Below are 26435 nucleotides of genomic sequence, written 5' to 3'. Positions count from 1 at the left end.
TGAGGGGGCTTTTCATAGCCTCTTGATTTCTCTTGTTAACTATAGAAAAAGGCAATTTATGTCTCCCGTAGAAACTTCTGCAACTACAGCAAATCTGGTGGGCATCCATCTGAGTAGTGGTGGAGCAAGGTCAGGAGGGAACCTCCAGTCAGCATGGCCAAGTTTCAGGGGCTCAAGACGCACGCCCCCCTACCCCCGCCCCAAGAATCCATTCCTTCACAAGCCATGCTCAGAAGGGTGCTGCTCCTGTGTCCCACACCCCCCTTGGCTCTGAGAAAAGCGTGAGTTTCATTGAATGCATATGAAGCATAATAAATACAGGCCTCTCAGTTTATATGTGCCCACTGTATAGTTTCCTATTTGTTAATAACTGCTGACATTTAGATGATGGACTGGTAACTTGTGAAACAAGAGGGAGTAAGAGTACTAAAGACCCAAGCACCGTGCTTAGATGCTTAGAATCCCGTTAGCTTCTCCAGAACAGGCCTCTGGGGTGTTTTCCCATCGAGTGCTCTGGACTTCTGGAGGCTTTGCTACTTCCCTGGTACCTCCTCTGCTCGTGCATGCACACATCCATATCCTTCACTGTCTAAGTGCTGGAACCAGAGCATGTGCCATGCTAGGCAAGCATTATATCCTCTTCAAGTATGATCAGGAAAGGCTTCGGGCTGAAAGCTAGCTTCCTTTCTCTGGAAAGGTGATCAAAAGGCCAAAAAGACCTTACAGCATTCCCCTGACTCACCCTCCCCAGAGAACAGGTTCTGTCTTCTCCCAGCTGAGTCTGAGCATCTGTGGCAATGCTACAGCATGGCCCACTTAGGGACCATCTATGTCTCCTGCTGCTCTGTCTCAGCTTCTGATGGCACTATCCCAGGCCATTACCACAATGGTACCCCACGGATCCCCTCTTAAGGCGAGATGAATGGTGCGTTCATTTCCTTTGATGGCGAGCTGAAGGAAGGAGCACACAAGTCCACATTCTGATCCATGCGTCCTTTATTCCATTACCAACCACCGTGCCGCATCCAGGCAACAGCACACAAACTGGCAACCAACGCGATCCAGTTGTACAACGATCTGAGGCTTACAGTACATTTAAGGCTTTAAATTTGAAAAAAAAAGGAAAAGAACTAAAATAAGACTAAACGACCCCAAACCCAATCTTGCAACCAATACAAGTAGTGTAGTGATTTAAGCATCTCATTTCTGATATTCACCTGGCACAACTCCAGTGTCAAAACCCAAATAACTCCTAAACTAAGAGATCAGCTTAGGGTAATTTAATTACCTAAATTCTTCAAAGCAGAAACTTGGAATTTTTGTCTTGGAAATGTTATAAAAATTTTAATAGCAAAACATAGGAATAAAAACATATTAACAAAATGTATTCAATCATTTACAATACAAACAAGGAATCTGCAGTCTGTTGTTGGAGCCTGACAAAAGAAATCTATCCATTAAGAATCTGTGCACAATGTAATTGCAAATATGTACAGGACTTTAAGAAAGCCGACAAGGAGGACTTTACAGAAGGAAAGTCGGCCAGGCTCTATTAGACCAGACAATCAAAATATTAAAACTCTTGGCTAGTAATAAATTTACACTTAAAAAAACCCCAGTTTCCTGTTGTTTAAGAATATTCCAGTTGTATTTAAATGGTAACAGTTGATGAAGCTGTTAGTGATAGTTCCAGTAAATCATTCTTCATGTGTGTGGGAAAGACTGGCGTGTTAACACAAGTTAATGGAGGATTTCTCACAACAGTTTTCCAGTTATACTACCATAGCTTCACAAATGAATCTCACCCATGGCACCAGGGCTGAAAGCGCCGCAGGTCAAACACCGGCACATGGGTGAGACGGTGATCCTGCACCGGTGGGGGAATCAGAGGTGACAGGGGGGGAAACAGACTTGATCACACTTTAGTCTACGGCCCTGGGAAACAGTCCTCACGGTCAGCTCTCGTTCCCACTCCTGCAAGGTCTTGCAGCTGAGAATCCAGCTGCTCAGCCTAATGGAAGGTGGAGATTAGGTACAAAAGACAGACTGTGTTAGCTCTTTAAGAAGAACACACAAAGGCTGGGCCCTTCTCTGTGGTTATTGGGTATCACTGTTAAATCCAGTCAAAGCGTGTGCAAACAAGGCTCCTCGCTTCACAGTAATGAGGTAAGGTTGGCTGCCGTCTTCAGGAGTTGGGAAGCTCGTGAGATATGAACTGTTTTAGTCGTTCTAGGTACTGTGCATAGAGCTCTATATCATTGTGCCCAGCCCCCTCAACCCACAGGGGCTCCACAGCACGGGGACAGCGCTCATACATCGCCAAGCCATGGGAGAAATCGATGACCTCATCCTCAGTACCGTGAATGACCAACACAGGAGAGGTGACTTTAGATATCTTGTCAATGCTGCAAGACAGAAGTGGGAGGGGGAGAAAAGGACTCCTTTAGTCACACTCACAGGAGAAGGAAATGCTGCCCTGCCAAGCTCACCACCAGCATCCCAGCTGGGCATCACAGAGCTGTGCCATGCCCTCCTAACTAGGAGTGATGCCCAGGTATACAGTGTGAGGATGCCCATGAGACAACCTCACACTGATATACTATAATGGCTCAGCCTGCTTTCCCATTGTTTTTCTAATATTTTTTCCTTAACATATTTTTTTTTTAAAAATTTGGAATCATTTAGGATTTATGGCAAAGAAAGATATTACCAATGCCCATAACTCCTAACTCACTTTCTACTGGGCTAACAGCAGCCATTACCATAATGTATTTGTCAAAACCAAGAAACCACCTTTAGTATTTCCTATTAATTAAAACCTCCCAACTCTAATTGGGTTTCACTTGTTTTTCCATGTCTCTTTCCTATTCCAACATCCCATCAAGAATACTATATTGAATTTAGTGATTTTTTTTAAAAAGTAGTTTTATTAAAAACAACTAAAGCCATCAAACTAGAAAAACAGTAACTAATTTTGATTTAATATTTTGAGAAGACTTTAAGATATAAACAAACAAGCACTTGCTAAATCTGAATGAATAGCTCTGTAAAGTGGGACTGGATATTCCTCAAATTCTCAGAACTCTTAAGAAACAAATCCAGGCTGAACAGATGGCTCAGCGGTTTATAGCACTTGCTGCTCTTGTAGAGAACCCAGGTTCAACTTCTAGTATCCACATGGTGCTCGCCACCATCAGTAACCCCAGCTCCAAGGGATCTGATGTCCTCTTCTAGCATTTTTCGGTACCAACCACACATGTGGTACACATACATGCAGGCAAAACACTCACACATATAAAAAAAAAAAATCTTTAAAAAAACATGTTTTTAAACAAGTCCCATTTCATAAAAGCAGAGAACTAACTTTTTGACTAAAAAAACACCAAAAAACAAAAACAAAACTCAGTACCATCAAAAGTTTAATGTGGTGCTTAGAGTTTACTCCAACTGTTTATAGAAATGTACTCGCACAGGGCGACTTCTCATGGACCTTCAAGACTGTTGTGCTTTAGGTTCTCACACACATCCCAGGGAGGAGCGAAGGGTCATCAGCTTGTACCAGGCTGGGTGATTGGGGGACTGTTCTGATGGGGTGATGGTTTTGTACGCCATGAATAAAGATCTCTTTCCATCTGTCCTTCCGCCCAAACCTGCTTGCTGCTGACTCTGTTTTACAGTGCTCCTCAGTCAGGATTGCAGCAGGATACAGATGGGGACGATCTGTGGGAGTCTGCCTGACTGATAACACCAGCCAGCATCCGTCAGAGCAGAGCACTTTGCACAGTCCACATGAAGTCTCACTTAATCCTTATGAAAAAGGACCCATGAGGAATTGACTGCTGTTTGATCAGGGAGGGAACTGAAGCTCAGAGATTATAAAATAACAGGCACCAGGCCAGGGAGACAATAAAGAGGGCTAACATTAGCTACACATTCCAAAGGTCTGTAAGTGAGTGTCACAGTCTTCATGAACAACTCATGAAGCCGCCAACTGCTTAAAGGCACCCCAGAAAGACTCCAAAACCCCAGAAGCCACAGGACCAGTGAAGATCAGAGCCTCTGTGACCATTTTGCAGTTTTGCAGACCAGTTTTTGTACCAAAAACTTACTCTTCTCCTGGATTTAATTTTAAAGTGCCTTGCTTTATAAGCCTTCAATTATACTCAATTAAAAAATGTATTTACTCAACAGTTATGACAGGCTTGAGACTATATCCCAGGCTGCTATTTATGGAAATCTCTTACTGTCTGCAGAGGGCATCTCAAGTTGAAAGTCACTGTCTGACCGACCCTGTTTGCAAAGGCAGATGATAAACAACACTGAACATGAGCAGGACTCAATCTCTATCTTTTTAACACAGGAAGGAACCATGAATGCCGTCTTCCCTTTGAGAAAGACAACATTCTGCCATTTGACAGCAAGGAACAGCATAAAAGAAAATGCTTCCAAATCCAATTAATGATGAAAGCCAGTGTAGCCATTAATGGCTTGAAATCTATTCCATCAATAATTTAGGGAGAGGTGGCCTCTTTGTCTCCAACCTTACGAAGCCAGTGACGTCACTGCTTTTGGCTTGATTTGTAAAGAATACAGTAACTGGATCAACTTTTCAAAGCTGCTGGGAAGGCTAACTGAAGGGCCAGACTTCAATGCCTGGTGAATCAGACAAAAAGCACTTGTTGTTGGGTTGTTATTAATTAATACAGTATAATTAGTTACAAGGGAACTAGTTTCAGTGGCTACATTATAAGATATAAGCTAATCTCATCATTTTGTTGCCAAGGTAACTCCTGGAACTGCTTCCCACAAAACATGTCTTTAAACAAACTGCCTCTCATTACCAATTCAGCACAAATAAGGCCACATTTGCCAGGCATGTCAACCCTACTTAGCATTCACAGCCACGCCACCAGAAATGCAGTGTCCCATTCCCAGGAAGCAGTTTCAGTGAAGCCTGGTACAAGCTACACATGTTGAGAATCAGCCAAGACACTAACAAAGGTCTCTTCCTGTGAAATGAGACACTCAGAACATAACGTCATGCAGCCAAATGCTGTATTTTCTTCTCCAGTGACAGCAGAACAGTGGCAATTAATAGGTCAACCAAAATCTTCATTTGGACCATGCATTCCTCCTGCTGATGTTTTCCTGGAAAGTGCAATGCAAGCTGGCTAGCTTCTGCAATGCACTGTGGGGAAAACCTAGGGGGCAAATACTTTAAAAACACTTCTCACATTATCACTTAAAAAATAAAAAACCAAAACAATTAGCCAAGAAGAACTTGCAAAGCAAACATTTTGCTCACAGCTTTTACATTTATTGGTTCCCTTCCATTAGGAGGAGCTAGAGAACAGCAGGGGTCAGCTAGCAGGAGGGGCCTCAGGATGATCACAACTGGGTCTTATGCTTGTCCCAGGGCAGAGTATCTCTGCAGGGACAGTCTCAAAGTATAAGATCAGGAAGGCTGCTTCAGTCATCCCCAGGGCTATCTTTTTATTCTTTTCACAAAGATTATAGTGTCACTTTCCCCTCACCCATATTCTCTGACTGAAAAAAGAAATGTCTTATGTGTGCTTGTTTTTAGTTCAGGGTCTATACCAGCCAGGGCTAATTGCTTCTTGACACCTCTTGTGTATAGCTATTCAGTAACTGAGCACTACAGGTCCCAGAATAAATGAATACAGAACTGGAAGTTCCTTCAGGACATGCTGCCATGTTACAGCTGAAATCTTAGTGTGCTACATTTGCCTCACATCTACAGTGATAGCCAGGGGTGCCTGGCATAGAGGGGCGTGCAGCCAATACTTAGAAATTAATAGAAACGTGGACTCTGAACACTGGTCGACTTCTCGCTTGTCCAGTTGTAAGCTCACCTGGGGAAAGCATCAAAGCAGTATGTTTTCCTGGTATCTGGAAAAGCCACACGCAAACCAGACATCAGAGGGGAATGGAGGATGACGGCTGCACACTCATACCGCGAGGCCAGGTCCACAGTGGGGACAGTGCCAATGCTCTGTCCATAGAGGATAATGTTCTCGGGACTCACGCCATACCTGAGGAGAGCAAAGGTTACACAACATAAAGTGTGTGGGAGCACAACAGTACTTTAAGCCCACAAACTCCCACATGCATTAGCTTAAAACTGCTATCTTCTATTTTGTGTATTTTAGCTTAAAATGAACATTAATTTTATAAAATCAGAGACCTATTTCACAATTAAATGACTACAAATCTGACTTCCACATTTGCAAACTACAATCATGACTTTGCTCCTAGCTACTCACCTAAACAGATGCACTATGAGCTTCAGTTAAGGTTTTACTTAGTCCTTACATTTCCTAACATCCCTTTTCATAATCATGTTTTTTGAAGGCAAAGTAAAAAGAAGGTTTGGCAAACAACTCTTCAAGTAAAGTTTTAATGAGATGAAAGACAACGTCATTTATCATAGAACAGTTCACTAAAAGATAACAAATTTGAAAGCAATCACATTTTTTAGCCTCTTCTTGGGGCTAAATGTTTCTAAGGTTTCAACTCAGCAGTGGTCTCCTGATCTGCCTGTGTAAAGGCTGGCCAGGTAAACACCATACTCAGAACACGACTGCACTTCCCAGCCTTCAGGCAGCTCCAGCCACAGGCACATGGAAGGGAGCAAGCGCTAGGTGCAGCTCTGAAGGGAAGTCTGCTCTCCTTTCTCCCCTTTGTCCATGTGGATGGACAGTGATGTCTGGTGAAGGTAGGAAAGAATGCTCCACTCTCCTATGAGGTATAACAAATCAGGAGGCAGACACCAAGTACATCCCCTTATTGGCCTACAAAAAATACCAATGTACAGAGAGATAGCTCAATGGATAAAAATACTTATTGCCAATGCCGAGAGCCTAAGTTCTATCTCTAGGTCTCACACAATGGAAGGAGAGAACCTATTCCTACATTGTCATCTGACTGACATATGTGCAACATGGCACAAACACAGACAGATACATAACTGTTCATGAAGATACACACGAAAGCAGTGAATAGCTATTTTATATCCAAAAGACTGAGGAAAATAAGACTGACAACGTCAAGGTACAGTGTGCCATTTAATCTTCTCCGTCATCTTGGCGGAGTCTGGAATCCTCTAGGAAACCCTAGAATCTTTGAACATGTGCAAGTTCTGCAGCAATTCTAGCTGAAGAGGGCACCATTCCATGGGCTGGAGTCTTGGAAGACCAGAATTCTAGGTGAAATTAAGAATTAGGCCCCATCTCTCTGCTCCTTCCTGACTGCGGAGCCCAGCAATTCCTGCTCTTGCTGCCATGCCTTGACCTCACTGCCCTCAGGCACGAAGCCAACATAACCCCTAGCCTTCCTCAGCTGTTTTGCTACTTTTGCCACAGCAATGAGAAATGGAATACAGATGAGAAGATTTTATAGTAGAGTGTGTTACCTTATTTTAGGAGTATCATCTGCTACAGAAACTTAGGGAAGCAATCTGGCAATCTGACATTATCTGGCCACACTAATGTACCATATGTAAAGTGTGTAAACCCACCAAAATGAAATGTTACTGCATATTGTTCACTCATCAACAACATTGTTATAGTTAACTTGATAGGATACTGAAAAAGAAATACTGAATCCCTGAAGTCAGGACAGTGATGATGGGACAAGGAAGGGTCTCATCTGGGAAGAAGCCTTGCCCACACAGGGCGCAGAGCAGTAATGATGTGTCTTGTTACACTATCCATCTTGCTGGTCATTAAGCTGGACATTTGCCTGCTTATGATCCTCTGACAGCTGTTAGTATTCATGTGGGTACTGGGAACTGCACCCAGATCCTCTGGAAGAACAGTCAGTATTCTGAAACACTGAACCATCTCTCCAGTCTCCAAAAATGTCACGTTTTAACAAAACAGGTCAATAAATAGAGACTGTAGAAAAAAGCTAACACCAGAATGTTCAGCAAAAGCAACCTACAAAAATAAGACAGTGCTCCTTTAAAACTTAAAGAACCCAAGGAAAGGGACTTTTGAGCAGAATGGGAAGTGGTAATTATGGTGTATTTTCAGGTTTTGGTAAAATCCAATCGTTTTCCCCCTTTTTTCACAGCTAATTCAGCCTACAGAATGGGAAACAAGTAAAGACTCAGAGCCCAATCTGTCTGAGGACATGGAAATCAAGACGCACCTCAAGAAAAAGGGCTTGTTTTGTTTTGTTTTGTTTTAATGTCAAGGGGCAACACTATGCTGCAGGCCAGCAGGGAGACTCACAGAAGAACATGGAAGGAGCTCAGGGCAAACTGAGGTAGGTGCTGCATCTTGTACCACAGAGTCAGTCAGCAGAGGACCTGGGAAGTATGCATGTGTGGAGAGGAGAGGTCCAAAAATCAACATGAGAAGCAAACCTAGGCAGCAGGAAGCGAGACATGAGTGTATCCAAAGGTTAGGCCACTTGGCATCTGCTGAGTAGTTATCTGGCACCATCAGTTTGAGAAATGACAAGGAAGAAAATGTCCAGTAAGCCAAGATGAGAGTTGTGGGGAAAAAAAACAACAAACGGGTAAAAGGTTGTATAAGTTCTCTGGCCTCAAAGGAGCCAACAACTCAGAAAACCACTCTCTGGAGACTAGGGGCTCACTGCAGCTGTGCTCTCTGGTCAGGAAGGGGGCGAACCACACCTCCTCTCCAGTGAGGAAGGTACTGAGGCAGCACTTGCTGTTGGCTGCACATCTCCGTGAGAGTGTTACATTCTTTCTCCCTCTGGGTCTTCCTTTTGCTCCCTTGCCCATGTCTCCGTCCTCTCAGGAACCCTACAGCCTCTGTCCTCAGCCTTTTCTAGAATCTCTTCATAATCATTTCCATGTACAACTCTCCAGTGTCGGCTTCCAACAGTAGCAGATGTATCACAGCTGTGCAACATCTCTTTGCCGGATGGATGAGTGGGTAGGCCTGACTTTCACCCCAATTTGTGCTGCTATTTCTTCTGAGCTTTCGGCACCTCACACTCAGCACCTTCCCAGGGTGACTCTTCATACTGATTTCCTCATCTTAATATTTCTTTCTCTCCCATCCCATAACTTGTGCCCATGGGCTGGGATCCAGGAGGAAATTTCTTTCTTTTATCTCCCCTTTCTACTGCACACCCTCTTAGTCACTGAGTCCAACCCATTCCTGTCTGTGAGATGTTTTCCACACTAACTGCCCATACAAGCAGGTGGCTCCACATGGCAGTATCTTGTGAGCAACTAAGCAGGGGGTCCTGGTAAGACAGGTGTACTTCCAAGAGGAGGTGTGCTTTCAAGGTAATGCGCATTTCTGTCGCAGAATCTGGGGTGTTTCCATAGGTTATTCTGGAGATCTCACTGGCACTGTCTGATCATTCCCCAGGGTGCTTAGACTGCTGACTTCTAATCTGTCCCATTCTTCCTGTTTCTGTGGATCATTTCATGAGTACGGGAGGCAGTTGTCCTAGTTTCAAGCCCCTGGCTCACTGACTCATGCTAATGATACACAACTCTGCCACCTGCCAGCTTCCACCCTGGCCTTGCCCTCTGCCCAGGGCGAAGCTCAGATATTACTTACACCTGACAAGTGACTGTGTCGGACCTCGGCCCTTCTCAGCTGACGCACTCCCAGTTCTATCTACACGGACCTTCACGCTGCTCATTCCTGCCCATGTCTCCTGCTCTCACTACAGAAGGCGCCTGTGTAGAAGCAAAGCACTGCAAAACACAGTTTATCATGCTACTATCGAATCAAGCCCTTCAGCAAATCCCTACATTCAAGCCTACATCCCGAAGAGAAACCTACACCTGACCCAGATAACTATTCCACATTTCTCTGCAAGTGGTCCTTCGGCCATGGACTGCTGAATTTCTTGTTGATCACAAACACCCTCTTCCTGAAAGCCCTCACTGCTCTTCACCACTGCAAAACACTGGGCCCTGCAGAGCCCTCCAAGTTCCTCTCAGTCTCACCTCCTTCCCACACTTCCCTCTGCCCCTAATCCACCAGCACTACCATTGCCTGAGCTATTCTTCACTGTGCCCATTTGTGAAGTGAGGTGAGCTCAGCACTGCTTTCAGAGTGTAAGCCTACAACCCTAACTTACGCCTTAGGAAAGAAAGTCAAGGACACCCATGTCTAGGGATCAGGGGGAGGCATTTCCAGCTTTGAACTAATGTGATCAGAGTCAAAGGCTACTTGTATGAGATACAAACACACACACACACACACACACACACACACACACAATCTCTCTCTCACACACACAATCTCTCTCTCACGCTCTCTCTCACACACACACAATCTCTCTCACATACACACAATCTCTCTCTCTCTCTCTCTCTCTCTCTCTCTCTCTCACACACACACACACACACACACACACACACACACGATGCAGGAGGGTGGGGGCAATGAGATACTACCTACCTTTTTTGCTTGCCTGGAACTTGCCAAGTAGGCTAAGCTGGCTGGCTAGTGAGCCCCAAGATTCCACAGATCAGTATCTATCTGTCTCCTACACTATGGGATTACATGTGTGCACCAACATGCCTTTTTTTTTTTTGTCTTGTTTTGTTTTGTTTTTTCTCACATGGGTTCTAAAGCTCAAATTCAGGTTCTATAAAGTGATTTCTCCATTTCTGTCATTTCTCCAGACCCAAAAGCTATTTTCTTAAAACTAAATTCCATGCATACTTAATATTCCTATGGTATAAACTCACTGAAAAGTCTGACATCTCCTTGGATCTATTGGACAGGAGCAGAATCTCTGATATGCAAAGAGGACAGGAATATTATCCATATTAGTACCCAGTAAGCATATGAGCTTTGGCCTTAGAGGTTAGGCCTAAGGTTTTCCTGAAACAATGCCCAAGGTCTCAGAGTCGGTGTCTGAGGAAGCCATGGCCCTGGGTACCACTCTGTAATCACAGGGTTATATGCAGACACACCCTTGCACATCATCCTCTTAGCCACTCCAAATGTGCGCTGTAGTTTTGTAACCCAAGCTACATGAAGTCCAGGAGTGGTCTGGAGCCAGAGGCACCAGGACCCTCTCTGCATCCAGAGTTGCTGGGCCGCCAGAAGACCTACTCCAGAAGCTGAGTGTCAAGGAGCTCCTGTCCCATTGGAATCATTTCCTATAAGGTTAAAGTCATCTGTTTTTGTTTCTGTGTAAGGCTTTCTTCTCTCCGTACAAGAGCACAAGCCCAGCCTCCCTGAGACACCCACCCCGCGTCCTGTGTGCATTAATGGACCTTGGCTTTGTCCCTTGTCAAAAGCTTCCTCATTTATCTTCACAAGTGTGCCTGGCACAGTTCCGCTGACTTTGAAGTCAACATTTTAAATATTTCAGAGCTAGAATTCCTAGGGGAAATTTTTTAAGTCACAGGATGAAGATACATAGACAAGGCAGCAGGGATGCTAACTGAAGGATGGGGACTAAGGGTAAGGAGAAGCCCTGTCTACTGTGGGTCAGAACTGCAGAGCAGAACACCAGCCAGGGAAGCAGGTGCACACAGGCCGGACAGCAGGAGGAGAAAAGACAACCACCACTAAAGATGTTCATTTCCCTTTCTCTAGGCACACCTTTGTATATCTGGAGAGGGTTTTCAGTGATAGACTAGCAAAAGCATCACATACTGGCTTCCCCAGGAGTTTATTGCAGTGATAAACAGGAAGCACTCTTGAATCTGCTGTATGGTGCCACATTAGAAAGTAAAAGATTTACAGGTTACTGCCATGAGCTATGTTTCTTTTCTTTCTAACTTTTAGTTAATTTACTTGAAAGGGACATTTACTCCATAAACTGTCCCTGCTGGAAGCTTTAAGAATGTGAGCACAGCCAGGCATGCTGGGATACATGTCTGATCCCAGCACTTAGGCAGAGGAGGCAGAAGCACAGAGAGGCAGAGAGGCAGAGGGGCAGAGGGGCAGAGGGGCAGAGGCAGAGGCAGGCGGATCTCTGTCAGTTCAAGGGCATTCTGGTCTACAAATTGCATTCTAAGATAGCCAGAATTACACAGAAAAACCCTGTCTAGAAAAAACAAAAAGCAATGTGAGCACAACCACGATCCTTCCATACTGGTTATAAAATCAAACAGGCCACCTAAACCATGAAAAGTAGCCTTGTTGGATCCAAGTTACAAGGGGTGGGGTGTAAACTATGTGCTCTTGAGTCACATGTCTTTGGGGAAATAAAAAGTAAACAGACCCAAGCTGAGAACAGACAGAAACCCAGGTACAAATGAAGGCAAAATGAACAATACAGCTGGTAGGTTTAGTCCAAACACAGGGTAGAGAGGATGGTACCGGCAGCTGGGGAAAGCTCCAGAAGGCAGTTAGAAGCCAGCTGGGGTAGGGTTAGAATTACCACACCCCCCCTCCCCCCCCCCACAAAAGGCAGGGCCCCAGATGGGGAAGGCAGCTCACACAAGGACCTGGGGTGTAGAAGGGTGCTACTAGAAATTAGTGAAGATGCAGCATGAAAGGAAGGACTTGAGGGTCAGGCACAAGATACCCAGAATAAGGACTGTTGTAAGCTGTGGTCTGGAGAAGTCCAGGGGTAGAAGTCAGAAGCTGTTTACATTGATGACAGGAAGGAACAGGGAAGGGTTAAAAAAAAAAAAAAGAGGGGGTGTTCAAATTACACCAGAGGGAAGGGCTCTTGAGAAAACTGGCTGAATTGAAGAGTTGTAAAGGAGATCCACTAGATCTAGTTAGAATTTTGTTTGCTTCAGTAGGAAGTTCTGTTTAGAAATATACTGAATTTCAGGAAACTGGAATACTAGGTAGGCACATAAAAGTCAACCTGTTGCATGACATCTTCTTCCAAGCGAGAAACTACTACAATCTCCATGAGTTCAACTGTGCCTGCTGGGTGCAAACTTTCCAGTGTGACTACTTCAAGGCCACCTATGCCCTCCCCACAGCCCCTCACTCTATCTCTGTAACTAAGCCTAATCAACTCATTGGTTACTCAGAGTGAACTCTGGTAGGATTGTAACCTGGTTTGTCACTGGGAACTTGGGAATTTCAGTGATATAACTTCTCAAGATCAGCTGTAAGGAACAGCCTTGTCCATATACACTGTCTGATGTATACGCTAGAAAGAGCATCCTTGAGTGCAAAGTTCTCCTTATCCTATCTTCTGATACAATGTAGAAGATGGCTGGCTGGAAAGGCAGTCTGGTGCATGCCAGTGTATGTAAACACTGGGGGATGTTTAAGCCTCTCATGAAAAACAAAGCAAAACACAAAACAACATCAAAAAAATAGTGTAATGTATGTATATAACTATGCATACCTTCACACTTTAAATCATATATCTATACTCTATATGATACCTAACTATATTGTTTATGGTATAATGACAAGGAAAATAAAGCCTACATGTTCAGTACAAGTGTAGCCACAGCAGGTCTAACTACAGTCCACAGTGCTCAATGGGGGCTAGAGGAAACCGTCCTGAGAGGCAGGAGCTGCATGCATACATATCACTCTATTCATATGGGTTTTAGCATGTTTCTCAACAAATATCAAATTCAAGTTTTGCTTTTGGGAACTTTCTAGAATCTAATTCTCTCTCCCAGATATTCCCAATTTGTAGTCGGTGGAGTCATAGATGCAGAATCCATGGGTAAGGAATGTTCTGTTCACAGTGTTGCTAATGCCAGAGACTCCGGGAGGGATCAAGTAGCCCAGATCCCATCTCCAATGATAAAATAAAATACACAGGACACAGAAGGCTCTAGAAAAATAATAACTTACAGGAAGGCTCGCCGTGGTGTACAATGCTTATCACTGCAGCTGTTCTCAGTGCTTATCTGAACACCATTAGGCTGTGCACTTCCTTTCATAAAGCGCCACCCCTGTCACAAGGAGCCCTTCTAGCTTAGATGCTTGCAATTTCTTTCTAAATAGAGACTAAGGGAAGGGTTCTCTGACAACTCGATATTTCTGACATTCAAAACTGTTCCCTACTCCAACTCTCTGTCAAAGCAAAAATAAATAAAGCCTGACATGACTTAATTTTAATATTTTAAAAACCATCTTTCAGAGGAAAACTACAGTTCTAAAGAATATAGAATTAACTGTCTTTGGATCTGTTACAATTAAAATAGAATCACTTACTTGAATTCATCTAAATATAATTGAGCATGAAATTATCCCAATGATAATCAGACTCTTGGCATTGTATAATTATCTGACATGCTGGAAAAGCCAGAAAATGCCACTTCCCCCACAGCTGCACAATACCTTCAAGCAGGTGAGAGCACAGCTGCCCTTAAGTCCTCAGAGGCCTAGGAAGCTGGCTTATGCAAAATCCTAGATCAGCACTTGACAAGAGACTGGTAGGTAAGTGTTAGCTTTGTCCACAGTAAACACAGTTAAACACACATCTCACCTCTTAGAAACCCCAATGAAAAGTTACAGATTTCATGAAAGCTCTTCCATGGGAAGACAAAGTTTAAAAAACAAAAACCAACTCCATGACCCACATGATTGGCAAGGCAGAAAGTCACTTCTCAGAACTAGAACATCGAAGTACTTGATCTCACTCTACACAGTCTCAGAGCAGCTTTCCTACGTGGCCCTGCCTTAGCAGGAGTGGGACGGACACTGCACGTCCCATCAGCTCCTGAAGCAAAACAGATTCCACTAGGAAGTCCTGGAATGGTAAGAGAGAAGACAGAGGCTACCTATGACTTACTCTTTTTTGGAGAGTACGACATTTGGGATGGTCAAAGAGGTCTGGAGCGTCTAGGTTAACAGGGTAATCACAGGTAGTATCAGGGTAAACACAGGACTCAAGCATGGTCTCTCCAGGTCGCTCCTGGGTGTCTGCACTATTGTCTGAATGAACCATGTCCTGGACTAAGGCAGGACATCTCTGTCACCACATAGCCTCCCTGGCAATTACTACAAGGAAAGCCACATAAGGGTACAAGTGAAACTGGTTCTTAATGCCACTGCTTGAGGACCCACGCCCAGTCTTGTACTTTGACCATGATGACTCCTGAGGAAGCTGGGTAACAACATACTCTGGTAAACAGTGTGGTCATGACTTTGGTGGGATGTGCAGAACAGAGCAGGAGGAAATACACATTTGGGAACTAGTAGTCCTAGGAATACACCCAGGTCTCCACTGCACCACAGTAGGAGGGCTCCAACACCCTGCTTCTCTGGCCACAAAGCGGGTGACTCCTGGACTGCAGCGAAGGACAAATGAAGCAAATGAAGAACAGATAGATGGACAGGGCAGCAATCCCGATTCTTAGACTAACTTTTATACACCTACAAGTGAACAAGTTCTAAGCGCTCTTTTCCACAGTCCTGTCTCCCTGACTCCTATCTCAGGCCTTGCCGAGCTAGGATTTACTGTGGCCCCAGCTAGCACAGAGCATCCCCAGACTGAGGCTAGCACACTGGCTCACTTGCCTGGCTGTCGGCCCTCCCCTGGACTCATCCTGACTATGCTCCAGACATGCTCCATTACACCTCTGTGCAGATCCGACCAACTGGCCTCTCCTCAGTGGTATTTTCAGCTCCATTCCTCTGCGTCAAATTTCCAAGTATGGACCGTGTTCTTTGTCTCCTTGTGTTCTCCACTCTTCCTTCTGCTTCCAGAATCTTCCATCTCCCTCTTTCTTAAAAGCATACAATATTCACATCATCAATTATAGAAATAAATCAAACCACAGGACAGACAGTTTAGCAAGGTCCTTAGAGACTGCAGATGGAAGACTATGTTGGACAGATAAGGAACACTAGTTCTAAGCAAGGGTGCTGAGTAAACTGAGGGTGTGATTACCAAGACAACGGTCTGAGGGAATCAGTCGGCACCAAGCAGGAAAAGGACCACAGATCCTGTGGATTACAAGCTCCCTGGCAGGTACTGAGTGAGCTGGTATCAACACAGCTTCCATAGGTCAGTAACTGCGGTACTCCACCTCCACCGCTGACACGTCGGGGGCATGCTTTCCAACCCTGAACTGGATTTTAGTTCCCACCGTGTGCCAGTCTTCCCTACCAGAGGTAGTGGGTGATTGCTCAGCACTGTTCATTAGCACAAGCACACCCACAACTCAAAAGATGCCGCAGTCTATACCCAGGTGATGCTGCTGGATCCAACAGTAGAACAAGTCCATCCACTAGCAGTTTTAGCTTTTATGGGGAGGAGAGGCCTACACAACAATGTCAGGGCGCCCAGTGCCATGGGACCACCTACAAAAAAGTGTTTATAACTGGAGCCAGGCATGGTGGTAAATACCTAGAAGGCCAGCAATAGAGAAGCAGAGACAAGAGGATCATCTTAAATCTAAGGCCAGTCTAGCAAGATTCAGGTCAACCAGGATAAACCAAGGATATACCCTATGTCACAATTTTTGCTGTTGTTGTTGCTGTTGTTTTGTTTTTCCAAACCAAGGTTTCTCTTTGTAGTCCTGTCTGTCCTTGAACTCACTCCATAAAGCAGGCTAACCTTGAACTAAAGAGATCTACCTGCCTCTGCCTCCCAAGTGGTAGAATTAAAGGTGTGTGCCCCTACACCTCTTCTCAAAAAAAAAAAAAAAAAAGTTTTTAAAAGTGATAAATAATAAATTGTAAAGGCGGGGTGTGCTGATACACACTTGTAATCCTAGCATGCAGGAAGTAGAGCCAGAAGAATTACTCTGAACTCAAGGCCAGCTTGGTTTACATTTTAAGACTGTCTTAAAAAACAGTATCAGATTACAATATATATACCACAACTTTTATGAAGAAAATAGTGTGGCCATTCCTCCCAAATCTAACCAACATCTTATTTCCTTATTGTTCTAGATTCTACAATGGAAGACCAGTTCTCCCAAATTCTAAATGAGATTTTACTATAAAAGTAAAGATAGCAAAAGGTGGCTAAAACAGAAACACAGTAAAAACTGTCTTTTTTTTTTTTTTTACTATAAATCCAAGGGCATTAAGGTTTATTGGTACTATTATTTTTTCAAAAGTCTCTCTAGCCAGGTGTTGTGACCCTTGTAATCCTGCTATGTTCTTTTACCAATGTGGAAGACTATTCCTCTCTGGGATACTTAGGGGAGGAGACATAAAAGGCTCAGGGAAGCTGGGTGATGAGTGAGATCCTAAATACTGCCGTGTGAACATCCCTTTACTTTCTTTGCCAGGAAGGCATCCGTCGCCCCTCCTCCTAGAGAAGGTACCTGTCTACCATGCCTATTCTCAGGAGGTGAAAGGACTCCCTGGGGACCCACAACAGGAAGCTATGTGCTAAGTGGGAACGTACTGAGGACAGAAGCACTCCTCTCAATGGTCTATTTCATCTGACTAAAACCGTAAGAGAACTCCATATTTGAACACTCAAGGGCAGCTGTCACAGGGCTGGCTGCATTCTAATGTGCCATCTCTCCCTCCTGTCAAGGGCTCTAGGATTTTGTGTGCCAAATCCAATCTCTATACCCTGAAAACAGCAGATGCGACTCTGTGACTCTAAGGCTTAACCCATAGAACCTCTCATTTTCTCTTCCTAGTCGGCCTCAAATAAAGTCTTCAATGTTCTATTCTAATTAAAATACTATGCCATGTATAAACTTAATGAAGCAAATCCTACATTCTTACTTATCATAAACAGGAGGCTTTCCAGGTCACTAAGAACACCAAGTAACATGATCAATAATTCAAAATCTCCAGCTAACCACATTCCATTCCACACACTTCCCCATAACCACTTACAATATCTTATAATGCACTCCTTGGAGTAAATGCAAAGTACCCAGAGGTGTAGCAGCTCTGGAGTGCTGGGGCAAGCAAGACAAACACACAGCACCACGTGCTCACGATAAGACTTTCAGCACCTGGTGTTTATTTTTAAGACAAAGTCTCACTATATAGCTCTGGCTGTCCTGGAACATAACTATGTAGACCAGGCTGGCCTCAAGCTCCCAGAGACCCTCTCCTCCCTAGTGCTGGAAGTACAGGTGTGCACCACTATGCAGCTACATTCACAAACATCTAAGCAGCAGGCCCACACCTGTCTTACACTGTTGTCATGGTAATGATCGCGCTTCTTTGACAGGACATAAAATATTATCTATCTCCTGTTTTCAGTTGTTTCAGAAATGGTGCTAGCTCTACAAGCTACACGCTAAAAATGTTCAGTCAGCTCTACATGCAAACCCACTTCATATTCTGAAATGAAACTGTTCTGTCACTGTAAACCCTTCAGACTGTAACATCTGGATGCATTTATCATCCACATTCAGTTGCCCGGGAGGTGGGCAGGAGGTGGCTCCTCATCTCTGACAGCCAACAGGAACAGAAGAGGACAGCACGGGCTGGCATAAGTGGGCTTCATGGATTATGAAGACAGGGGACATCCAGGCCAGTACCCTCGGCTGAGAGGTTAAACCAAGGCAGGGGATGACGTAAATAGCAGAGTAGAGTCAAGACAGAGAGACAAGTGCTCCTGCTCTGTTTTGAGCACAGAATTACTGAGTCAGAGAAAGGCTTATCAGGCTGGAGAGATGGCTCAGCCGTTAAAGGCTAGGCTCAAAACTAGAGAAAGGCTTATCTGTAACTACCATGTATCTGCCCTCTCAGGGACTCAATAGCTTCCCCTGTGGGTTCTTCCTTCTAAATCCACCTGACTTCAAATCCTGGTGAAATCCCTCCAAGATGCCTCTGGGCACTTCAACATATTAAACTTTTACATCTATCCCCAGCCTAGGGACACCCTCTCTTCATTATTTCTGATACTGCCCCTTTGTTAATTTACAGTATGGTCTTAAAGACAGAAGTGGGGGGTGGAGGTCAGGGAAATAAAATATGATATAAAATCTACAAAGCAAGAACAAATGCTTTCCATAATATCTACTTATTTGGATGTTTATCTTGAAATGAGCATATTTTCTACAATGGATTAGAATTCCTCAGACTGAAAAAATGAGGAAACATGGCTAAAGTATTTAAGAAAATCTACTATGCTCCATCACAAAGCAAACTTCATGAGAAAGGCGATTTAAGAATGGAAGGCAAGTACTTGAGTTGAGCATCCTGGCACTGCCCCACCAGGCCTCTCAGGAACTGGGGAAAGGCAGTTCTCACTTAGGGAGATGCCCCTAGAGGTCATCGGAACATTGTGTTACCTGTACTCAGTACCAGAACACAAGACTTCTTAAGTCTAGCCAATTTGTTTCCCAGGGCTGCCACTCAGGGGTCTCAACCTAGGCTGAATATACTTTGGGAAATCTGTGCTTTTAGATAATCCCTTTGATCACCTAGGAGATAAGGTTCTATCTCCTAAAAGCAGTCTCAGTTTTCTTCAGACCTTGGAAGGCCCTGGTACTTGGTTAAGTGGCTTACTGACAGGTGTACCAACCAGGTGAAGTCCAGGACCCTGTGCTCACAAGTCACTAATCCTAAATACTGTCCTAGGCACTGACTGGATCAGGCCTGGATCCTGCCCATGCCTTCTCCTCTTAGCTACAATAGCTTGGCTTAGCTCCCCTACTAGCTCAACCTGTGTACCAGGTCAGACCAAGTGGAACAGACCAATGCAGACCAATGCCCGGGGACCACTGTTACCATCTGCTCAGCTCTCATGTGAACAACAGCCTGATTCTGCAAGAATATTTGCACATCGAGGGCGACTAGTATCTGTAGAGAAGGAAGATATGTGCTCGGGCAGGCAAAGTGTTACAGCAGAGGCTTGATCTTGTTGTCATTAGCAAATGCCCAGCACCCAGCAGGACCATTCTATATACCTAGTCTCTGGTCTTAGCAACAATTTGGCATTGCCAGCTCCAGTATACAGACCAAGACACTCATCTCCCATCAGTCAGGTCAACAGTTAGGGGTCCAAGCCTCTATTCAGAGCAACAGGTCTCCACAGAAGACCAGTAAAGGCTGTGGTGAGTGAGCAGCCTTGCTACACAGTGCAAAGTAATATGAAATCAGGAATGCAAGCAGCCAAGGATTTCCTAAGGAGGTGACCCGGGCCTCTGCCATAACATACTCATGATGCTAAGGATGAAGTGCAAATCTTAGGAGGCTGCCCGAGACACGGGGCAATTTAGTCACAGCATGGCCTGTGAGACCAGTATAGCCACGGGTTCCATGGACCACAGGAGCACTCAGTGACAGCCACTCTCCCTTTCTCCCGCCCAGCATTCCCAGTTACTGCAACTATTTTGGGAACCTGGCCATGCTCTAATTTTAAAAGAATGCAATGCTATGACAGCGATGGCTGGCTGAAGGACCCAGAGCGGCTCAGGAAACGTGGACTATTCACAGCACAGAAGGCTGGCAGGGCACAGAGAATGCACTTCATCACATGTGCTTAAGCGCTTAAGAGCTAGGAGGTACCACCTGCCAACCAGTTGCATAGTTTGAATTTCTCACGTTCAAGTTCTCAAGTAGCCAAATAATTTCACATAGCCTCCCGCAGCTGGCTGCCCCAGACTCTGCATAAATGCCCTGCACACCAGACCACACTCAGTGATTCAGTTCTGTAGTGGAAGGAAGGACTCCACAGAGGCAATGAGGCCAAGGTCTGACTGCATCGTGCCCAGTACCCCAGTACGGTATTTACAAGCGAGCTAATGAATTCTTTTTATACTTCAGGTTAACATTTCTTTCTTCCTCTGCAAGACTGGAACAGGGCTACCTGTGACCTGAGACTGAAGTTACTTCAACCCCTAGCACCAGACAACTGTGGGGACAGCAGAGCAGGCTATAAGGAAAAAAACCCACTTAGACGTGTGCTGAAAGGGATTGAGGTCAAGAACCACGGTAAACAACATGGCACCCTTTCTCACTGTGGTGTGGACGCCCAGCACAAGAGTAAAGGAGTAGTTAACCAAGAGTAGGGGAAAGCCTTGGTATTTGAGGGAAATCCAGGATTAAAACAAACAAACAAACAAACAAACAATGAGAGCACCAACTACTGAGGCAACGTAACTTACTCAGATCCCCCTGACCATCTACATCACCAAACCATCCCCAGCAACACTGAACTACAATCTGAAACTCAGTGCACAAAAGACTGTGGGGAAGGCAACATGTGCCAAGTGCATGGAGCAAGATTCCCTGCATCTCCGGCCTGCAGCAGCCCAGCATCCTCAGGACATCACAGAGTGCATTAGGCCATCGCTACTACACGGGTCTGCAATAGCTGAGACATTTAAAACATTCTGAATTGTGAACTATTTGGGACAAGTCTTGATGAGTTCAATGGTATTCATCTATATATGGCTGCCAGTCTGGAACCCATCATTCTAGTTTTCTCTCTCTGCTGCTGTGATAAGACACTCAGCAAAAACGGCTTGGAAAGGAAGTTTGTTTGGCTTCTCAGTGCAGGTCCACCACTGAGGGGAGTCAGGGAAGGAACTCAAGGCCGAAACCATGGAGAACAGTAACTTGCTGCTCACTTTCTATTGCACTCATTTAGCTTCCACATGCAGCCCAGTAGAACCCATCCAAGGTGGGCCTTCCATCAGTAACCACCAAGAACCCCACCAAAGACAGTCACAGACCAAGCTGACAGAGATAACCATTCAACTGAGTCCTCCTCCTGACCCTTCCCCCTGTGATCCCAGGCTGGGTCAAGTTGTCAGTTAATTCAACCTAGGACACTCATGGACACTAGCATCTCTGAATGAAACCATGCCACCAGGCCTTTCCCCGAGATCCTTGGATAAGTTGACTGGTTATTCTGCAAGGTTCCAGAGCTAAAGAACATAAAAATGACAATCACATAACTAGTATAGAGAGAACACTGGGTACAGGCTGATGATGCAACTCATAATCAAAACTGGCAAACTAAAGAGATGTTACTTTGTTCCCATCCAGTGGAACTCACCATAAGGATCCCAAGAAAGAATTGAGAGATGAAAGCTCTACCTTCAAGAAAAGAAGGCATAAGAAAGCTGAGGAGGAAGGGGGAAAGGATGGGAAAGAAGGAAACACCCCAAGGCACGGCCATGTAGAAACAGCCATCAAATCAACAAACTTCAGGTCATCCCAGAAGCACCTCTGGCTCCATTTTATTCTGTTCCCCCCTACTCTCATTTATTTCCATGTATAATAGACCTCACTTGAGGCAAGATATTAAGTTAGCAATCAATCAAAAACTACACAGTGAATACCAAGTTTCCTAATGATAATCCAGAGTCACTGATAAATGACTATGCCATTCATTTTCTACACAGAATGAAAAGGAAGCACATCAAGGCATTTTAGACCTATTTTATCACAAATTGCTGTTAAGTTCTGAAGTTTAAAAGGACACACACCAGCTCTGAAGATCTGAGACCTATAGCCAGACTGCAGCTCCCTCAAAAGGATCTGGCCTACCAGTGAGTGTCTGCCCCCAGCAGTGTTCTGGAACTGGACTCCTAGACTGGTCTAATGCTCCTAGACTTTGGAACTCTACTCTTCAGCTCAACAAAAAGCCCAAATTACTCAAATGTTTATCTGGCTGCGCAAACCACATTCTTTAACAGCTGACCACTGCTGGCCACAGTTGACTAGGGGGCTCTGCCTGACTGTAGGAAAGAAAGGCTTTTTGCCCTTTCCTGCCTTTGAACATGCATTGGAATCCAGGCCATAGAGGCCAGCCAGGCTGCCTTGTTCTTAGGATCCTGTTGGGGAGCAGGTGGCACACACAGGATGCCTGGCTGGTGGTGGCTGAGCACCTTGTGCGCTACGCACAAGAACCCGCATCTGGTGCTTACGTTCTCCAAAAGCATCTATTTGACATTTCAAGCATACATTGCTGTGGTGGGCAACACAAGGGCTCACTCCACCCAGGGAGCACCTGAGTGGGCGGACACCTCACTGGTGCTAGGGAAGGCCATGGCTCAGTTACCTCTGCACACCATGGAGCCCGTCCAATCTCAGAAAGCTGTGATCTGAGGGCTAGATGGGGGGAGGGGGGAAGGCAATCACAAAGCACGAGGAAAGGAAAAAGAAAATAGCATGGAGAAAAATTATTTGATGACTGAAACTCCAAAAACACACATCTGTATTGTGGGTTGCAAATTGGTACAACCACTCTGGAAATCAGTCTGGCAGTTCCTCCGAAAAATGGGCACCTCACTTCCAGAAGATCCTGCTATACCACTCCTGGGCATATACCCAGAGGATTCCCCACCATGTAATAAGGATACATGCTCTACTATGTTCATAGCAGCCCTATTTATAATTGCCAGATGCTGGAAAGAACCCAGGTATCCCTCAACAGAAGAGTGGATGCAAAAAATGTGGTATATCTACACAATGGAGTACTATTCAGCCATTAGAAACAATGAATTCATGAAATTCTTAGACAAATGGATGGAGCTAGAGAACATCATACTAAGTGAGGTAACCCAGACTCAAAAGGTGAATCATGGTATGCACTCACTAATAAGTGGATATTAACCTAGAAAACTGGAATACCCAAAACATAATCCACACATCAAATGAGATACAAGAAGAAAGGAGGAGTGGCCCCTGGTTCTGGAAAGACTCAGTGAAACAGTATTCAGCAAAACCAGAACGGGGAAGTGGGAAGGGGTGGGTGGGAGGACAGGGGAAGAGAAGGGGGCTTACGGGACTTTTGGGGAGTGGGGGGCTAGAAAAGGGGAAATCATTTGAAATGTAAATAAATTATATCGAATAATAAAAAAAAAAGAGTATACATGATCTATGTGGTAATCTAGGAAGATAAAAGTGACTTCACTGGAGCAGCCCCAAAGCTCAGAAATCTGATCTGTAAAGAAGTACATACTCTTTCTCTTCCTTTCATGTTTACAGTCCTTTGTTTATCATGTGTGTGAATGTATTAAAGGACAACTTGTGGGACTTGCTTTTCAGCGTCTGCTGTGTGGGTTCTGGACACTAAACTCAGGTCATCAGGCTGGGCAGCAAGCACTACTAGCCACTGAGCCATGTCATCAGGCCCAAGATGAAGACATCTTCCTACCGCATCTTCATGCCAATGGGAATGGTATTTGTTGGCTTTCGTAATGCAATTCAAATGACAGAAAACCAAAAGAGCCTGGCCAGATGGCTTCGTGCCAAGCCTGATGACCTGAGTTCAAACCCTGGAATCCACATGAAGAACCAAACCCAGCAAGTTATCCTATGACCTCCACACACACACACACACACACACACACACACACACACGCACCGGCTGTCTCTCTGTCCATCTGTCTGTCTCACACGTGCACACACACACACACACATGCGCAAAGTCACTGGATAACAATAGAAAGGATGTGAATGTTCATAAATTACATCCTGTGGTAATAAAAGCGGAATTGAAGTCAAGCAAGAGGTACGGGAACAGGAGGGTGACCCCCTCGAACGTACATGTAAGAAGTTCAGATCCACTAGTTAAAAATCACCCGCACAGAAAGCACAGACCCAAAAACAAAACTGTCAAGAGCTGGGGTGCCTGGCAGGGGCTGATACTAACATTCCTCTACAGAATGCTGATAACTATGTGAAGCTGCTGTGGGGAGGAGTTAGGGAATTGAGAGCACCTGTGCTCTCCGCTGCATTCTGTCCTGTTGCTGACATTATATATATGCATTCTCTTCATGAAACTTGGTCATCAGAGTCACTCAGCTCTCCTGGCACATATTACAGGTGCACTGACTGGTCAGTGTAGGTACCTAAAGATAGTCTGTAGTTACTGAGACATAACTTATGTGAGTGTCCCCAGTTAAAAATTCTGAGGATGGTGGCACTACCTGGGTTCACTGGTCATCACTTTAGGGGGAAATTAAAGAGGTCTGGTTCAGACAGATCCCCCAAATGACTATTTCTCTCTCTTACTTCTTGTCCTTTACAAATCAGTTGTCTCTTAAGCTGTGACAAAAGATGCAAACTATTCACTGCAATGCTGTCACTTAGCCCCCAGGTCACCAGACGCTAATGCACAATAATTACATTTCAATTTCTCATCAAAAAAATCAAGACAGAGTTATTAACAAGATCAGTGGCAGGGGGATATGGAAGAAACATGTCACTCAAAATTACAAGAACATGGTTATTAATTTTTTTTTCCTTTGCAGACAGGGTGGTACCCTGTACCCCTGCTGGTCTTGAGCTCCCAGTTCCTCCTACCTCTGCCTCCCCAGTGATGGGATTAAAGATGTGTGCTACCATGTCTGGTCATCAAGAAGGTATTTACTAACAGTATTTCAAAAATACTCAAAGCTGGTTTTAGAAAATTAAAATACTAAATTAGGGACCTGTTCTGGCCAGGGTTCTTATAGAGGGAAAACAGTGGGGATGGTCTTACCACAGGTGTGAAGTGCAATCACACTGCTAAACACACGGAGTCCCCACAGTCCCAGAGCAAGCTGCTTCCCCCACACCTGATCTACAGATCCAGCAAAACTAGTCTGATAAAGCTGTCCCAGAACTAGAGCACCTGAGCTCCTAGGAACCTTAGAAATCCTGCTAGGTGTAATATCCACTACTTGGAAAGAAATATGCCAGGAGTCAAATAAGGCTTTCAGGGTCCCATGTGGCCCAGGGTAGCCTGGAACTCACTATGTAGCTAAGGCTGGCCTTGAATTCCATGAATTATGAATCTCCTAAGTGCTGGAATCACATATGTGTCCACGGTGCCCAGCACATGCAGTACTGCAAACTGAACCCAGGGCTTAGTTTTGTGCACAGTAGGCAAGCAATCATCTAGCTCCAAATGGAAAGATAAAAGTGCTAAAATTAATACGCATGTGCTTGAAATGACAACAGTGAAGATAAAAAGGATTCAGCACATACAGCTTTGATTCCCCAGCACACACAGCCCATACAGTAAATGATCACTAGCCTCTGGATGAGAGTGCATGTTCACTTATAAAGAGGAAAAGGGGACACTTAAAAGCTACAAAATCATCCTTAAAAGTCAAGACATAACTAAGATTACCTCTGTCTCCAGCACTCACTGAATGAAGTGGCCCCTGACACTGTCTGCAGTTCTGCTTGATTCACTGTAGAGATGCACACTGGGCTGGGAGGCAGGAGAAAGAGCAGGATGGGAACCACACAGGAGGTGGATGACCACGTCTTCACCTTTTGCCCATGGCAAACCCAGTGCATTTTAAAATAAATGCAAACATAAACTGATAGCTAGACGGGTCATGCAAAGTCAACAACTGATAATTCGATCAACCAAATTTTGTGTTGGGGGTGTGACTCAATCCTGGTGCACCTGCTAACATGAGCAAGGTCACAGGGTCTATCTCTAGCACTGTGAAATGCACACTAACTCTGGACTTAGCATCAGAACTTTGTGAGAGGAATTAAGTCCTAGGTCAGTATGAGTGTATCCTAGATGTCTAGATTTTATACTTGCTAAATTACTCCTTTTTTCCCAAAATAAAACAAAGACGTTAATAAGTTTGCAAACAGCAATCAATTATTTCAATAAAAAGCAGAAAGGAGGTAATT

The 26435-nt window shown here is 44.6% G+C and overlaps 1 protein-coding gene across 1 annotated transcript in view; it reads right to left on the bottom strand.

The window, feature by feature from the left end:
* Positions 1-978: 978 nt before the first annotated feature.
* The window catches only part of Abhd17c (abhydrolase domain containing 17C, depalmitoylase), a 40873-nt gene continuing 15416 nt past the window's right edge, over positions 979-26435 (bottom strand). Inside the window, exons 2-3 of the mRNA XM_052159354.1 lie at positions 5874-6053; positions 979-2405 (exon numbers count right to left, since the gene is read on the bottom strand). Of these exons, the coding sequence (XP_052015314.1) occupies positions 2186-2405; positions 5874-6053 (400 nt within the window). The 3' untranslated portion in view covers positions 979-2185. The remainder of the gene's footprint in view (positions 2406-5873; positions 6054-26435) is intronic.

The sequence above is a fragment of the Apodemus sylvaticus genome, chromosome 1 (assembly GCF_947179515.1).
Source record: "Apodemus sylvaticus chromosome 1, mApoSyl1.1, whole genome shotgun sequence".
NCBI classification, from domain to species: Eukaryota; Metazoa; Chordata; class Mammalia; order Rodentia; family Muridae; genus Apodemus; species Apodemus sylvaticus.
The sequence above is the reverse complement of the archived record's forward strand: the minus strand, read 5'-3'. Positions and strand labels throughout refer to the sequence as shown.